General features: G+C 57.2%; 1 protein-coding gene across 2 annotated transcripts; it reads left to right on the forward strand.

The window, feature by feature from the left end:
• The first annotated feature begins 101 nt into the window (after nucleotides 1–101).
• RNF121 (ring finger protein 121) lies at nucleotides 102–16,069 on the forward strand. 2 transcript variants are annotated; one of them, XM_073548456.1, is made up of 9 exons: nucleotides 102–256; nucleotides 7,806–7,843; nucleotides 8,004–8,145; nucleotides 8,455–8,609; nucleotides 10,127–10,234; nucleotides 10,905–11,025; nucleotides 11,124–11,257; nucleotides 12,481–12,582; nucleotides 13,811–16,069. In XM_073548456.1, the coding sequence occupies exons 1-9, from the start codon at nucleotides 194–196 to the stop codon at nucleotides 13,929–13,931; spliced, it is 984 nt and encodes a 327-aa protein (XP_073404557.1). In that variant the 5' UTR covers nucleotides 102–193; the 3' UTR covers nucleotides 13,932–16,069. The 2 variants fall into 2 exon arrangements, with proteins under 2 accessions (XP_073404557.1, XP_073404556.1); XM_073548455.1 differs by having other exon boundaries at nucleotides 104–256; nucleotides 7,803–7,843.
• Nucleotides 16,070–17,704: the final 1,635 nt, after the last annotated feature.

Here is a 17,704-nt window from a genome sequence, read left to right on the forward strand (position 1 = left end):
GCCATTCAGGCCTCGGTAAGAGGGTGACCCGACCTAGATAAGGTGTACCAACATGGCTAGCTCGGACGTCATCAGTCATGGTCAGGGGTCACGTGCCCACGACCTGCTGTGTCCTGTGATTGGCTGAGCGGTGGCGCCGGAAGATGTCCTCTGATTGGTTCATGTCTCCCGGAACTCGCAGTCGTGGCGAAAGATGGCTGCGGCGGTGCTGGAGGTGGAAGTCGGGGAAGCCGGGCTGAGGGAGGCGGCGGAGGAGGTGAGGAGAGGCCGGGGGGCACAGACGCCCGAACACCACCATGTCTGTCACACTGCGCCCCCTCCTCCATCTGCTTCACCTCACGACCACCCAATGCCAGATGTCACCTCTTACTGACCCCTCATCCCCTTCCCCGGTGCTGTCACTCCCCACTGACCCCTCATCCTCCTCCTCTGTGCTGTCACTCCCTACTGATCCCTCATCCTCCTCCTCTGTGCTGTCACTCCCTACTGATCCCTCATCCTCCTCCTCTGTGCTGTCACTCCCTACTGATCCCTCATCCTCCTCCTCTGTGCTGTCACTCCCTACTGATCCCTCATCCTCCTCCTCTGTGCTGTCACTCCCTACTGATCCCTCATCCTCCTCCTCTGTGCTGTCACTCCCTACTGATCCCTCATCCTCCTCCTCTGTGCTGTCACTCCCTACTGATCCCTCATCATCCTCCTCTGTGCTGTCACTCCCTACTGATCCCTCATCCTCCTCCTCTGTGCTGTCACTCCCTACTGATCCCTCATCCTCCTCCTCTGTGCTGTCACTCCCTACTGATCCCTCATCCTCCTCCTCTGTGCTGTCACTCCCTACTGATCCCCTCATCTCCCCCCTGTGCTGTCACTCCGCACTGACCCCTCATCTCCCCCCTGTGCTGTCACTCCCTACTGACCCCTCATCCTCCTCCTCTGTGCTGTCACTCCCCACTGACCCCCTCATCCTCCTCCTCTGTGCTGTCACTCCCTACTGACCCCTCATCCTCCTCCTCTGTGCTGTCACTCCCCACTGACCCCTCATCCTCCTCCTCTGTGCTGTCACTCCCTACTGATCCCTCATCCTCCTCTGTGCTGTCACTCCCTACTGATCCCTCATCCTCCCTGTGCTGTCACTCCCTACTGACCCCCTCATCTCCCCCCTGTGCTGTCACTCCACACTGACCCCTCATCTCCCCCCTGTGCTGTCACTCCCTACTGACCCCTCATCCTCCTCCCCGGTGCTGTCACTCCCTACTGACCCCTCCTCCTCCTCCTCTGTGCTGTCACTCCCTACTGACCCCTCCTCCTCCTCCTCTGTGCTGTCACTCCCTACTGACCCCTCATCCCCTTCCCCGGTGCTGTCACTCCCTATTGACCCCTCATCTACCCCCGGTGCTGTCACTCCCTACTGACCCCTCATCTCCCCCCAGTGCTGTAACTCCCTACTGACCCCTCATCCCCTTCCCCGATGCTGTCACTCCCTACTGACCCCTCATCCCCTTCCCCAGTGCTGTCACTCCCTACTGACCCCTCATCCTCCTCCTCTGTGCTGTCACTCCCAACTGACCCCTCATCCTCCTCCTCTGTGCTGTCACTCCCAACTGACCCCTCATCCTCCTCCCCGGTGCTGTCACTCCCTACTGACCCCTCATCCTCCTCCTCTGTGCTGTCACTCCCTACTGACCCCTCATCCTCCTCCCCGATGCTGTCACTCCCTACTGACCCCTCATCCTCCTCCTCTGTGCTGTCACTCCCTACTAACCCCTCATCCCCTTCCCCGGTGCTGTCACTCCCTACTGACCCCTCATCCCCTTCCCCGGTGCTGTCACTCCCTACTGACCCCTCATCCCCTTCCCCGGTGCTGTCACTCCCTACTGACCCCTCATCCCCTTCCCCGGTGCTGTCACTCCCTACTGACCCCTCATCCCCTTCCCCGGTGCTGTCACTCCCTACTGACCCCTCATCCCCTTCCCCGGTGCTGTCACTCCCTACTGACCCCTCATCCTCCTCCCCGGTGCTGTCACTCCCTACTGACCCCTCCTCCTCCTCCTCTGTGCTGTCACTCCCTACTGACCCCTCATCCTCCTCCTCTGTGCTGTCACTCCCTACTGACCCCTCATCCCCTTCCCCGATGCTGTCACTCCCTACTGACCCCTCATCCCCTTCCCCAGTGCTGTCACTCCCTACTGACCCCTCATCCTCCTCCTCTGTGCTGTCACTCCCAACTGACCCCTCATCCTCCTCCTCTGTGCTGTCACTCCCAACTGACCCCTCATCCTCCTCCCCGGTGCTGTCACTCCCTACTGACCCCTCATCCTCCTCCTCTGTGCTGTCACTCCCTACTGACCCCTCCTCCTCCTCCCCGATGCTGTCACTCCCTACTGACCCCTCATCCTCCTCCTCTGTGCTGTCACTCCCTACTAACCCCTCATCCCCTTCCCCGGTGCTGTCACTCCCTACTGACCCCTCATCCCCTTCCCCGGTGCTGTCACTCCCTACTGACCCCTCATCTACCCCCGGTGCTGTCACTCCCTACTGACCCCTCATCTCCCCCGGTGCTGTCACTCCCTACTGACCCCTCATCCCCTTCCCCGATGCTGTCACTCCCTACTGACCCCTCATCCCCTTCCCCAGTGCTGTCACTCCCAACTGACCCCTCATCCTCCTCCTCTGTGCTGTCACTCCCAACTGACCCCTCATCCTCCTCCTCTGTGCTGTCACTCCCTACTGACCCCTCATCCCCTTCCCCGATGCTGTCACTCCCTACTGACCCCTCATCCCCTTCCCCGGTGCTGTCACTCCCTACTGACCCCTCATCCCCTTCCCCGGTGCTGTAACTCCCTACTGACCCCTCATCCCCTTCCCTGATGCTGTCACTCCCTACTGACCTCTCATCCCCTTCCCCAGTGCTGTCACTCCGTACTGACCCCTCATCCTCCTCCTCTGTGCTGTCACTCCCTACTGACCCCTCATCCCCTTCCCCGGTGCTGTCACTCCCTACTGACCCCTCATCCCCTTCCCTGGTGCTGTCACTCCCTACTGACCCCTCAAACCCCTTCCCTGGTGCTGTCACGCCCTACTGACCCCTCAAACCCCTTCCCCGATGCTGTCACTCCCTACTGACCCCTCATCCTCCTCCCCGGTGTTGTCACTCCCTACTGACCCCTCATCCTCCTCTGTGCTGTCACTCCCTACTGACCCCTCATCCTCCTCCCCGATGCTGTCACTCCCTACTGACCCCTCATCCTCCTCTGTGCCGTCACTCCCTACTGACCCCTCCTCCCCTTCCCCGGTGCCGTCACTTCCTACTGACCCCTCCTCCCCTTCCCCGGTGCTGTCACTCCCTACTGACCCCTCATCCTCCTCCCCGGTGCTGTCACTCCCTACTGACCCCTCATCCTCCTCCCCGGTGCTGTCACTCCCTACTGACCCCTCATCCTCCTCCCCGATGCTGTCACTCCCTACTGACCCCTCATCCCCTTCCCCGGTGCTGTCACTCCCTACTGACCCCTCATCCCGCTCCCCGGTGCTGTCACTCCCTACTGACCCCTCATCCCGCTCCCCGCTGCTGTCACTCCCTACTGAACCCTCATCCCATTCCCCGGTGCTGTCACTCCCTACTGACCCCTCATCCCGCTCCCGGGTGCTGTCACTCCCTACTGACCCCTCATCCCGCTCCCCGGTGCTGTCACTCCCTACTGACCCCTCATCCCGCTCCCCGGTGCTGTCACTCCCTACTGACCCCTCATCCCGCTCCCCGGTGCTGTCACTCCCTACTGACCCCTCATCCCGCTCCCCGGTGCTGTCACTCCCTACTGACCCCTCATCCCGCTCCCCGGTGCTGTCACTCCCTACTGACCCCTCATCCCGCTCCCCGGTGCTGTCACTCCCTACTGACCCCTCATCCCGCTCCCCGGTGCTGTCACTTCCTACTGACCCCTCATCCCGCTCCCCGGTGCTGTCACTCCCTACTGACCCCTCATCCCGCTCCCCGGTGCTGTCACTCCCTACTGACCCCTCATCCCGCTCCCCGGTGCTGTCACTCCCTACTGACCCCTCATCCCGCTCCCCGGTGCTGTCACACCCTACTGACCCCTCATCCCGCTCCCCGGTGCTGTCACACCCTACTGACCCCTCATCCCGCTCCCCGGTGCGGTCACTCCCTACTGACCCCTCATCCCGCTCCCCGGTGCGGTCACTCCCTACTGACCCCTCACCCCGCTCCCCGGTGCTGTCACTCCCTACTGACCCCTCACCCCGCTCCCCGGTGCTGTCACTCCCTACTGACCCCTCATCCCGCTCCCCGGTGCTGTCACTCCCTACTGACCCCTCATCCCGCTCCCCGGTGCTGTCACTCCCTACTGACCCCTCATCCCGCTCCCCGGTGCTGTCACTCCCTACTGACCCCTCATCCCGCTCCCCGGTGCTGTCACTCCCTACTGACCCCTCATCCCGCTCCCCGGTGCTGTCACTCCCTACTGACCCCTCATCCCGCTCCCCGGTGCTGTCACTCCCTACTGACCCCTCATCCCGCTCCCCGGTGCTGTCACTCCCTACTGACCCCTCATCCCGCTCCCCGGTGCTGTCACTCCCTACTGACCCCTCATCCCGCTCCCCGGTGCTGTCACTCCCTACTGACCCCTCATCCCGCTCCCCGGTGCTGTCACTCCCTACTGACCCCTCATCCCGCTCCCCGGTGCTGTCACTCCCTACTGACCCCTCATCCCCTTCCCCGGTGCTGTCACTCCCTACTGACCCCTCATCCCCTTCCCCGGTGCTGTCACTCCCTACTGACCTCTCATCACCTTCCCCGATGCTGTCACTCCCTACTGACCTCTCATCCCCTTCCCCAGTGCTGTCACTCCCTACTGACCCCTCATCCTCCTCCTCTGTGCTGTCACTCCCTACTGACCCCTCATCCCCTTCCCCAGTGCTGTCACTTCCTACTGACCCCTCATCCCCTTCCCCGGTGCTATCACTCCCTACTGACACCTCAAACCCCTTCCCCGATGCTGTCACTCCCTACTGACCCCTCATCCTCCCCGGTGCTGTCACTCCCTACTGACCCCTCATCCTCCCCGGTGCTGTCACTCCCTACTGACCCCTCATCCTCCTCTGTGCTGTCACTCCCTACTGACCCCTCATCCTCCTCCCCGATGCTGTCACTCCCTACTGACCCCTCATCCTCCTCTTTGCTGTCACTCCCTACTGACCCCTCATCCCCTTCCCCGGTGCCGTCACTTCCTACTGACCCCTCCTCCCCTTCCCCGGTGCCGTCACTCCCTACTGACCCCTCATCCTCCTCCCCAATGCTGTCACTCCCTACTGACCCCTCATCCCCTTCCCCAGTGCTGTCACTCCCTACTGACCCCTCATCCCCTTCCCCGGTGCTATCACTCCCTACTGACCCCTCAAACCCCTTCCCCGGTGCTGTCACTCCCTACTGACCCCTCAAACCCCTTCCCCGATGCTGTCACTCCCTACTGACCCCTCATCCTCCTCCCCGGTGCTGTCACTCCCTACTGACCCCTCATCCTCCTGTGCTGTCACTCCCTACTGACCCCTCATCCTCCTCCCTGATGCTGTCACTCCCTACTGACCCCTCATCCTCCTCTGTGCTGTCACTCCCTACTGACCCCTCATCCCCTTCCCCGGTGCCGTCACTTCCTACTGACCCCTCCTCCCCTTCCCCGGTGCCGTCACTCCCTACTGACCCCTCATCCTCCTCACCAATGCTGTCACTCCCTACTGACCCCTCATCCTCCTCCCCGATGCTGTCACTCCCTACTGACCCCTCATCCTCCTCCCCGGTGCTGTCACTCCCTACTGACCCCTCATCCTCCTCTGTGCTGTCACTCCCTACTGACCCCTCATCCCCTTCCCCGGTGCCGTCACTTCCTACTGACCCCTCCTCCCCTTCCCCGGTGCCGTCACTCCCTACTGACCCCTCATCCTCCTCCCCAATGCTGTCACTCCCTACTGACCCCTCATCCTCCTCCCCGGTGCTGTCACTCCCTACTGACCCCTCATCCTCCTCCCCAATGCTGTCACTCCCTACTGACCCCTCATCCTCCTCCCCGGTGCTGTCACTCCCTACTGACCCCTCATCCTCCTCCCCGGTGCTGTCACTCCCTACTGACCCCTCCTCCCCTTCCCCGGTGCCGTCACTCCCTACTGACCCCTCATCCCGCTCCCCGGTGCTGTCACTCCCTACTGACCCCTCATCCCGCTCCCCGGTGCTGTCACTCCCTACTGACCCCTCATCCCGCTCCCCGGTGCTGTCACTCCCTACTGACCCCTCATCCCGCTCCCCGGTGCTGTCACTCCCTACTGACCCCTCATCCCGCTCCCCGGTGCTGTCACTCCCTACTGACCCCTCATCCCGCTCCCCGGTGCTGTCACTCCCTACTGACCCCTCATCCCGCTCCCCGGTGCTGTCACTCCCTACTGACCCCTCATCCCGCTCCCCGGTGCTGTCACTCCCTACTGACCCCTCATCCCGCTCCCCGGTGCTGTCACTCCCTACTGACCCCTCATCCCGCTCCCCGGTGCTGTCACTCCCTACTGACCCCTCATCCCGCTCCCCGGTGCTGTCACTCCCTACTGACCCCTCATCCCGCTCCCCGGTGCTGTCACTCCCTACTGACCCCTCATCCCCTTCCCCGGTGCTGTCACTCCCTACTGTCACTTCATCCCCCTCCCCTGTGCTGTCACTTCTTGCTGACCCTTTGTCCCCCTCCCACTGTGCTGTCACTTACCGTTGACCCCTCATCCCCCTCCCTCGCTCCTGACACCTTCTATATACTACCCTTCATCCCCCTCCCCCGGTGCTGTCACCCCCTACTGATCCCTTATTCCCTTTCCAAAGCATTGTCACCCCCTACAGACCGCTCAATCCCTAGAGGATGTCACAAGTCAGAAGGTGTCCCAGAAGTGAATAATACAGGACTGCATAATCGGCCAGGAGTAGTTATTGGGGGACACAACCCTCCTCACTCTCATAAATGAGGAGATAAGTGACGGACGGTTCCTCACTGTACAATGGTTCTGAATCGTCGTCATCATTTTAGCCTATTGCTCATGATTTCTGCTTGCAATGAATAGTGGCAGAACCTGAACAGTCCTGATACTCCCACAGCTGAGGGTTTGCTACAGCTGGATTCAGTTAAGACAATCCTCTTGGAGGGTTGGAGGTCCGGTCAGTGCGGGGATGGTGCCTCCTACCCAGGGAGGGTGACCCTGCCCCGTTCTGTCAGCGGGGGGGGGGGGGGATACATGTCCTCCTCCCAGTTTAGCTGTTTGTTATCAATCTGTGACATCAGAGGATTGTCCAGACTGGATGCAACTGTAACAAACCCTCAGCTGAGAGCGGGACCGGGACAGGAAGGGTTTTCAGCCTCTGGATATCAGCTGGAACGTTTTTATTTGCTGAGAGCAAGTGGAGATCTAATCAGCGCTGCAAAGGTGAAATCAGTGGCATGAAGCTACAGACGTTCCTCCCCAGGCCGAGCTGTGAGCGGGTGAGGGTGGCAGTGAGGACGCTGCTGGTTGTGCTCCGATCTCTCTGCTGTGTCTGGTGACGTCTTGTCGCCCGGGATGTTTGTTCTTCCACTGCTGATAGGAGCGGAGTGTGAACTGCGCTGTAACCTTCACTCTGCAGCCGGGACCTGGATCCGGAGCTTGTAATGATCCTCCCCGGAGGCTACAATGTGCCGCGTCTTATTACAGTGCAGCGGGGCTTCATGTAGCAGGACGCTCAGTCCTCTCTGTTTCGGGGGGCTTCACTGTCACTTTCTTCCCAGCAGGTGGACCTGTCTGATCTCGCCCCCGAGGAGCGATGGAGGTGAGACGTCATTACTCCCTTTATATCCGGCAGTCAGTGTACAGGCCGTGATGGACGTTTGTATGGGGCTGACCTCCTCTTGCACAGAATGTACAGGGGACTGTCGGCAGCGGTAGATGCCGGCCTTGTGCTGTACTATTACGTCTCTGTCTGCTTGCAGGGTGGAGCACGCCAGGATGCACGCCAAACACCGGGGCCACGAGGCGATGCACGCGGAGATGGTCCTCATCCTCATCGCCACTCTGGTGGTGGCACAGCTGCTGCTGGTGCAGTGGAAGCAGCGACACCCGCGCTCCTATAATGTAAGAGCTGATGTACGGTAAGAGGGGGGGTTGTCTGCAGCGCTGTGCGGCTCCCGGACCTCCGCCGCTGACCATACCGGCCCCAGGAGGTGAATCGTGTCCTATGCTAGTCTGCGGCAGGAGTCAGCAATGGTCTGGAGCCTGGGCACTGCCGATAGCTGTTATACTTCAGTCACATCTGGAGCTGCAGCCTCTGTTCAGCTGGGGAGTTGCCATAACTACAGCTCTGTATGTGACTGGAGTAGACGTCCCTCATATGACTGGTTGGTTGATCACAGATTGAGCGCTGTGTGTTCTCGCTTCTCGCAGATGGTGACGCTGTTCCAGATGTGGATCGTTCCTGTGTATTTCACAGTGAAGCTGCACTGGTGGAGATTCCTGGGAATCTGGATCCTCTTCTCTCTGATCACAGCTTTTATTACCTACAAAGCCACACGGAAACCACTGGAACAAACCACCCCCAGGTGAGCACCGCAGGCTGCAAGCGGAGACCTTATTGGTACAGGGTGGTGCAGCCACCAGGGAATAGGCGATCAGAAATGAGATGGGTCATTCAGCGGCATGTCCACCTCTCAGTAACATTACATTACACAGCACAAGAAGGGTTAATGATAAGTGGTGTCACTGTGTTTATACATTACTGTATTACAGTCTCCAGAGCTGCACTCACTATTCTGCTGGTGCAGTCACTGTGTACAAACATTACATTACTGATCCTGAGTTACACCCTGTATTATACCCCAGAGCTGCCCTCACTATTCTGCTGGTGCAGTCACTGTGTACATACATTACATTACTGATCCTGAGTTACATCCTGTATTATACTCCGGAGCTGCACTCACTATTCTGCTGGTGCAGTCACTGTGTACATACATTACTGATCCTGAGTTACCTCCTGTATTATACCCCAGAGCTGCACTCACTATTCTGCTGGTGAAGTCACTGTGTACATACATTACATTACTGATCCTGAGTTACATCCTGTATTATACCCCAGAGCTGCCCTCACTATTCTGCTGGTGCAGTCACTGTGTACATACAATGCATTACTGATCCTGAGTTACATCCTGTATTATACCCCAGAGCTGCACTCACTATTCTGCTGGTGCAGTCACTGTGTACATTACATTACTGATCCTGAGTTACATCCTGTATTATACTCCAGAGCTGCTCTCACTATTCTGCTGGTGCAGTCACTGTGTACATACATTACATTACTGATCCTGAGTTACATCCTGTATTCTACTCCAGAGCTGCACTCACTATTCTGCTGGTGCAGTCACTGTGTACCTACATTACATTACTGATCCTGAGTTACCTCCTGTATTATACTCCAGAGCTGCACTCACTATTCTGCTGGTGCAGTCACTGTGTACATACATTACATTACTGATCCTGAGTTACCTCCTGTATTATACTCCAGAGCTGCACTCACTATTCTACTGGTGCAATCACTGTGTACATACATTACATTACTGATCCTGAGTTACATCCTGTATTATACCCCAGAGCTGCACTCACTATTCTGCTGGTGCAGTCACTGTGTACATACATTACATTACTGATCCTGAGTTACATCCTGTATTCTACTCCAGAGCTGCACTCACTATTCTGCTGGTGCAGTCACTGTGTACCTACATTACATTACTGATCCTGAGTTACCTCCTGTATTATACTCCAGAGCTGCACTCACTATTCTGCTGGTGCAGTCACTGTGTACATACATTACATTACTGATCCTGAGTTACCTCCTGTATTATACTCCAGAGCTGCACTCACTATTCTACTGGTGCAATCACTGTGTACATACATTACATTACTGATCCTGAGTTACATCCTGTATTATACCCCAGAGCTGCACTCACTATTCTGCTGGTGCAGTCACTGTGTACATACATTACTGATACTGACCCTGAGTTACATCCTGTATTATACCGCAGAGCTGCACTCACTATTGTGCTTTCTGTACTTTCCCTTCCAGGCTGGTGTATAAATGGTTCTTGCTGCTGTATAAGATGAGCTATGCCACGGGCATTGTGGGATACATGGCTGTGATGTTCACGCTCTTCGGTCTGAACCTGTTGTTCCGGTAAGTTCGTGTCTGCCAAGATTCCTTTCTTTCTGGAGCAGAATCTTCCATCAATGGATTCCTTGATCGTTAGATGCGATTCGTCTTCTCTCCACTAGAGGTCTCCCCTCTGCCACTTTGAGCAGGCCTGCAATGTCTGCTGCTGTACACCAGGGGCAGTGTGGAGTCTGAAGCACTGGGAATCTTATTGAGAACATGGCCCCCGAGGGCCGACCGTGCGCTGCGCCCCCCTCCAAGAGCCGACTGTGTAACGCCTCCCCCACCCAGGGCTGACCGACCGTGTGCCGCCGTCTCTCCCCCCCGAGGGCTGACCGTGTGCCGCCGTCTCTCCCCCCCGAGGGCTGACCGTGTGCCGCCGTCTCTCCCCCCCGAGGGCTGACCGTGTGCCGCCGTCTCTCCCCCCCGAGGGCTGACCGTGTGCCGCCGTCTCTCCCCCCGAGGGCTGACCGTGTGCCGCCGTCTCTCCCCCCCGAGGGCTGACCGTGTGCCGCCGTCTCTCCCCCCGAGGGCTGACCGTGTGCCGCCGTCTCTCCCCCCCGAGGGCTGACCGTGTGCCGCCGTCTCTCCCCCCCGAGGGCTGACCGTGTGCCGCCGTCACCCCAGCGCAGCTTCCACCATATTGCTGTGACTGTTCTCTCCACCTCATGCTCTTCTGGGTTTGGTCTCGCAGCGTAAAGCCGGAGGACGCCATGGACTTCGGCATCTCCCTGCTCTTCTATGGACTGTATTACGGGGTGCTGGGCCGGGACTTCGCAGAGATGTGCGCAGATTACATGGCGTCCACCATAGGTGTAAGTTTTCCTGTTGGTTTCTGTGCAGTCATTACTGGCCGTGCTGCGTTCTGGGACTTGTAGTGCAGGGTTGTGGTGACTTTGTGTCCTCCGCTCAGTTTTACAGCGCATCGGGGATGCCTACCAAGCACCTGTCGGACAGTGTGTGCGCCGTGTGCGGACAGAGGATCTTCGTAGATGTGAATGAAGAAGGAATCATCGAGAACACGTACAGACTGTCCTGCAACCACGTGTATCCTTACACTTGCGCTGCCCCCTGCTGGACAGGATGGGGACGGCCATCACACCAGAGACGTCCCAGTGGGACAGGCCGCACATACTGGGCAATGGCTGCGGGCGTAGAAAAGATGCTGCAAGAGAGGCTGAAGATGTGTCATGGGGTTGGGGCCCAGGGGATTAGAGAGGCACCAGGGCTGGAGTGTTAGGAAGAGGCCGGGGGTCAGGGAGGTGTCTGGGCTGAAGGGTCGGGAAGGTGCTGGGGGTTAGAGAGACGCAGGGTCTGGTGGGTTGGGGTCGGAGAGATGCCTTGGCTGGGGGGGTCGGGGAGTCGCCAGGGCCTGTAGGGTTGGTATTGGGGGGGCACCGGGTTCCGGAAGGTCGAGGTTCAGAAGGGATCAGAAAGGCGCCAGGGCCCCACAGGGGCAAGGATAGGAAGGAACCCAGACAGTCAAGGCTAGGAAGGCACCAGGGCCCCGGAGGGTCAGGGTAGCGCCTGCGCTGGAGAGTCAGGAACTCGCTGGGGCTCAGGAAGGTGCTGTGGGTCAGAGAGGCTTCGGGGCCTGGTGGGTTGGGGTTGTGGCTGCTCCAGGGTCGATGTTTGGAAGGTGCCAGAAAGGCGCCGGGGCCCCATAGGGTTGTGGTTGGAAAGGTGCCGTGGCATGGAGGGTCCTGGTTGGGAAGGGGTCGTGGCCCAGAGGGTTTGGGATTGTGGCTGCTGCGGGGCCGGAGGGTGGCGGTTAGAGACACATTGTGGCTTGGAGGGTTGGGTTCAGGGAGGTGAGGGGGTCTGGGGGAATGGCGCCACTTACAGTGTTAGGGAGAAGGATGGACGCAGTGGTCTTGGAGGGTTACGCGGTGTGCACACTGCTCTGGGGCTTGGAGAAGGTAAAGTGATCGCCTGCGACCGGCAGCAGCTTATTCCAGTTTGCCTATAAAATCACACAGAAGCCTGGGGGGCCGGAGGGCCCAAACATGGGTTTATCTCCCCCTGTAGGACCCTTGATGGTCGACTGACGTGTGGAGGGGGCTCTGCAGAGAGACATCGTTCCTGTCTCTTTCGGTCAGTGACTGAAGGGTTTGAGACTTGATTGGCCAGGCCCCATGTCTCTGCCGCCCTCTGCTGGTCATGGTGGGGTGTGCAGCAGCCTGGCTGTGAGGGGGCGTCCTGGGGGGCTTGTGCTGTGTCGGTGTGTACTCCTCACCTCCTGGTGTTTGCCTTAACATTGGCGTCGTCAGCTTCCACGAGTTCTGTATCCGTGGCTGGTGCATCGTGGGGAAGAAACAGACGTGTCCGTACTGCAAGGAGAAGGTGGACCTGAAGCGGATGTTCAGCAACCCGTATCCTAGACTCCGGGGGTCTGCGGTGGGGGCCGTGATCGATGGAAAGTGACCGGGGTATTGTGCCGTCACAGATGTCTGCTGCCGGAGATCTGTCCGTCACATCTGAACACGGTCATAGGGGAGAGTTATTGGGGTGGAGGGGCGAGATCCTGCATCACATCTTGGTGGTGGTTAACCCCTTAATGACTGGAGCTTTTTTCGGTTTTTGTTTTTCGCTACCCTCCTTCCCAGAGCTATAACTTTTTTTCTCTTTCCGTCAATATGGCCATGTGAGGGCTTATTTTTTTGCGGGACGAGTTGTACTTTGGAACAACATCATTGGTTTTACCATGTCGTGTACTCGAAAACGGGGGAAAAAATTCCAAGTGCGGTGAAATGGCAAGAAATGTGTAACCGCACACTTGTCTTTTGTTTGGCTTTTTTGCCAGGTTCACTAAATGGTAAAACTGCCCTGCCGTTAGGGTTCTCCGGGTCATTACGAGTTCATAGACACCAAACATGTCTTGGTTCATTTTTATCTAAGTGGTTAAAAACAATTCCAAACTTTGTTTAAAAACAAAAAACAATTGGGCCATTTTTCGATACCCGTAGCGTCTCCATTTTTCTTGATTTGGGGTCGGGTGAGGGCTTATTTTTTGTGCGCCGGGCTGACGTTTTTAATGATAGCACTTTTGTGCAGATATGATCTTTTGACACAACCTGATCGCCTCTACTACATATGGGCGATGATCAGATCGCATCTGTGTAGTAGCATTGCTGACTTGCTATGAGCTCCGACCACTGGGTGGCGCTCACAGCAACCCGGCACTGACAACCATAGGGGTCTCCAGGAGACCTCGGGTTGTCATGCCAACACACTGGTGACCCGCCATCGCGTGACGGGGGTCACCGGTGTGCGCATTTCCAGCGCGATTGCTGGAAGTGCCATTTAAATGCCGTTGTCACCATTTGACAGCGGCATTTAACTAGTTAATAGCTGCGGGTGGATCGCGATTCCACCCGTAGCTATTGCAGGCACTTGCAGCTGTTAAGGTTCAGAACACCTGACATGTCCCGGGAAAGATGTGGACTCCCCACCGGAGCTCACATCAAAGGGAGTGAGTCCGATATTGGTGTACTCTTACGCCCGATGTCAGTAAGGGGTTAAAGGGGGCGGTCCAGCATCAGAAAAGCATGACTGCTTTCTTCCAGTTAGAGATTTTGCCTCCTTGACTCGAGGGTGCAGCTGGGAGCGGCCTCACGTCATGTACGGGCAGCTGCTGGACTGGTTGCGGTACCTGGTGGCATGGCAGCCCGTCATTATTGGACTGGTACAGGGCATTAACTATTGCCTGGGGCTGGAATGAGCTGTCTCCACCACTTCCCAAGCTCCCGGCACCATCCGGAGAGGAGGCAGGGATGCCGGCGGCGCCTTTTCTGGATTTTTCTTGGAGTTTATTCCCTTGTTTTTTGTTTTTTTGTTTTGGCCCCTGGAGCTGCTGGGACGCTCTTCTCCGCAGTGTTAGTCGCCACCGTTGCCGCGCTGGAGAATTGCCGGCTGTTGTATTATTTATTTATAGCGCCGTATCGTCTGCATTTTTTATTTGGCACCACATGGATTCTGTGTTTAGTTCTTCCCTCAACCACTGAAATGCATCAGCACCTTGTGCCGCCTCAGGTGCTCCTCCATTACCCCACCCGGTGCAGTGGCGCGGAACACCCTGACCATCCACCTTGTGCCACCTCGGGTGCTCCTCCATTACCCCACCCGGTGCAGTGGCGCGGAACACCCTGACCATCCACCTTGTGCCACCTCGGGTGCTCCTCCTTTACCCCACACCGGATAGCGGCAGGGGACATATTGATCATCCACCTTGTGCTGCCTCTTGTGCACCTCCATTACCCTACCCGGTGCAGTGGCGCGGAACACCCTGACCATCCACCTTGTGCCGCCTCGGGTGCTCCTCCATTACTCCACACCAGATAGCGACAGGGGACACACTGACCATCCACCTTGTGCCGCCTCGGGTGCTCCTCCATTACTCCACACCGGATAGCGGCAGGGGACACACTGACCATCCACCTTGTGCTGTCTCGGGTGCTCCGCCATTACTCCACACCGGATAGCGGCAGGGGACACACTGACCATCCACCTTGTGCTGTCTCGGGTGCTCCGCCATTACTCCACACCGGATAGCGGCAGGGGACACACTGACCATCCACCTTGTGCTGTCTCGGGTGCTCCGCCATTACTCCACACCGGATAGCAGCAGGGGACACACTGACCATCCACCTTGTGCCGCATCAGGTTCTCCTCCATTACCCCACACCGGATAGCAGCAGGGGACACACTGACCATCCACCTTGTGCTGTCTCGGGTGCTCCGCCATTACTCCACACCGGATAGCGGCAGGGGACACACTGACCATCCACCTTGTGCCGCATCAGGTTCTCCTCCATTACCCCACACCGGATAGCAGCAGGGGACACACTGACCATCCACCTTGTGCCGCCTCAGGTGCTCCGCCATTACTCCACACCGGATAGCGGCAGGGGACACACTGACCATCCACCTTGTGCCACCTCAGGTTCTCCTCCATTACCCCACACTGGATAGCAGCAGGAGACACACTGACCATCCACCTTGTGCCGCCTCGGGTGCTCAGCCATTACTCCACACCGGATAGCGGCAGGAGACACACTGACCATCCACCTTGTGCCGCCTCAGGTTCTCCTCCATTACCCCACACTGGATAGCAGCAGGAGACACACTGACCATCCACCTTGTGCCGCCTCGGGTGCTCAGCCATTACTCCACACCGGATAGCGGCAGGGGACACACTGACCATCCACCTTTTGCCGCCTCAGGTTCTCCTCCATTACCCCACACTGGATAGCAGCAGGAGACACACTGACCACCCACCTTGTGCCGCCTCAGGTTCTCCTCCATTACTCCACACCGGATAGCGGCAGGAGACACACTGACCATCCACCTTGTGCTGCCTCTTGTGCACCTCCATGACCCCACTCGGTGCAGTGGCGCGGAACACCCTGACCATCCACCTTGTGCCGCCTCGGGTGCTCCTCCATTACCCCACACAGGATAGCGGCAGGAGACACACTGACTATCCACCTCCTCTGCAGTTCCCATCCAACCCGCCTGAGGTTTTCGTTTGGAAGCTTTTTCTTTATACCCTCCCGTTTCCATCTTGGGTAAAATTTTAGGAAACTTTCCGGCTGACTCTCACCCCGCCGCAAACTCATTGTCTACACGGGAGGCGCGTTTTTTAGTTGTGCAGAGGTTGAATGCGTCACATTGGAAGCGGCCGGATTCGGAATTTTTTTATTCAATTCCATCCAAATTTTAACTTTTTTTTTTTTTTTATTATTATTATTGTGCCGGATGACGGCGACTTTTCTATAACCCTGTGTACAGCGGGCGGTTATGTCCATGAACTGTTCAAGGAATAAAGAGAACGCTCAGTAAACACTCCTGGACATCTGACCTCATGCAATAGCGTCCGCACTCATTCCAGGCAGTCTGGAGACGTCTTCACCCCGTTGTCAGGTTGTCACAATACCGTATATCGGATATTGGCAAAGCTGGGTGTCACAAATGCAGAGTTCTCACGGGATTAGCAAACATTGGCTGCTGTTCCTCCACAACGCCACCCCTGTCTGTAGGTCGTGTCTGGTACTTCAGCTCGGTTCTATTAATGTAAATGTTTATGGACTGTAATACCAAATACAACCTGAAGAACAGAGTGGTGGAAGTTTTGGAAGAAAGCGGCCATGTTTTTCCCATGACAGCGCCACCTGAGAGAGAGGATCCGCTCATAAAGGACAGGCAACCTACTGAATAAAAGGGCGGCACCTCTCCTAACGCATCACTTTTAATTTCCTGTACTTAAGGGAACCTGGAATGAAGGACGATACAGAAGAATGGACGGCTGGTGTCTGTCGGAGGACTTTAAGGTGGCATCGCCGGTCCAAGGGATTGGTGGTGTGCAGGTGGATAACTGCTGGAGCAGCAGCCAAAACGAGTGCAGTAAGACCAGTCAGAGGAGTAGGGCAGTTCGTGAGTCCACCACCTCTAGCACAGAACGATCCAGACTCCGGTGCCCTAGACTGAGCGGCAGGGTGGTGAGTGATCTTCGCAAGAGTTCACCATGTTGGACAGGTCCCTTTCTCTCTGTATTTATAATAGGACTGGCCTAAGAAATGAAGCGCCAAGCTCAAAAATAAGGAATGTGCGCTGTGCCGGGATAAGTTATCTAGCACAGACCGGAAGAGATTCTGCCCAGGTGCATTCAGAAAACCATCTGGGAAGAATCCACCAATTTCGCTGTGGAATTAACATCCGTGGTTAGGGCAGAGGTCAAGGAGTCCATCAAAAAGGAAGGGAGGTGTAAGGAGAAGGAATCTAACCAGACAACAGATTCAGATGATTCCATAATATCTGAAGATAGAGACTCCTCTTTCACATCCTGTGATAGTGGTTTCCCATACCAACCATGGATGAATTGGACACTAGAACATCTTATTAAAAAAGAGGAGACCAAGGGCCTAACTGTGTACGTACTACAACGGGGGTGAATGCTGGTGGACTACATGGTGTCTCCAGACATGGATGCCAGATTTTAAAAAGAAGAGCCGGTGACTTGTTACCTGAACTTCCAGTGACTCGTGACTTTGCTGACGTCATTCTATGCACGCGCGGACAGCGAGCGAGGCTGAAAGAAGCCGAACAGATGAATGGTGATCAGCGAGTGTGTCTGGATAAGTTGTACTTGGAGTATGCTCGTGTGCTGACCGAGTGTCTTCTGTGTGCTCGAATAATATGGCCGAGTTCCTGTTCCTGCATGTCTCGCTGCTGTTCTACAGCCAAAACACATACAGGGATTGCCTGACGGCCGCGGGGATTGCCTGACTGCTGGAGGACTTGCATGGATTGGCTGACGGACACGAGGCGTGCGGGGATTGCCTGACGGCCGCGGGGATTGCCTGACTGCTGGAGGACTTGCATGGATTGGCTGACGGCCACGAGGCATGCGGGGATTGCCTGACAGTGGGACATGCGGGGATTGCCTGACGGCCGCGGGGATTGCCTGACTGCTGGAGGACTTGCATGGATTGGCTG

Source organism: Dendrobates tinctorius, unplaced genomic scaffold (assembly GCF_039654945.1).
Source record: "Dendrobates tinctorius isolate UK_male_01 unplaced genomic scaffold, ASM3965494v1 ptg000157l, whole genome shotgun sequence".
NCBI classification, from domain to species: domain Eukaryota; kingdom Metazoa; phylum Chordata; class Amphibia; order Anura; family Dendrobatidae; genus Dendrobates; species Dendrobates tinctorius.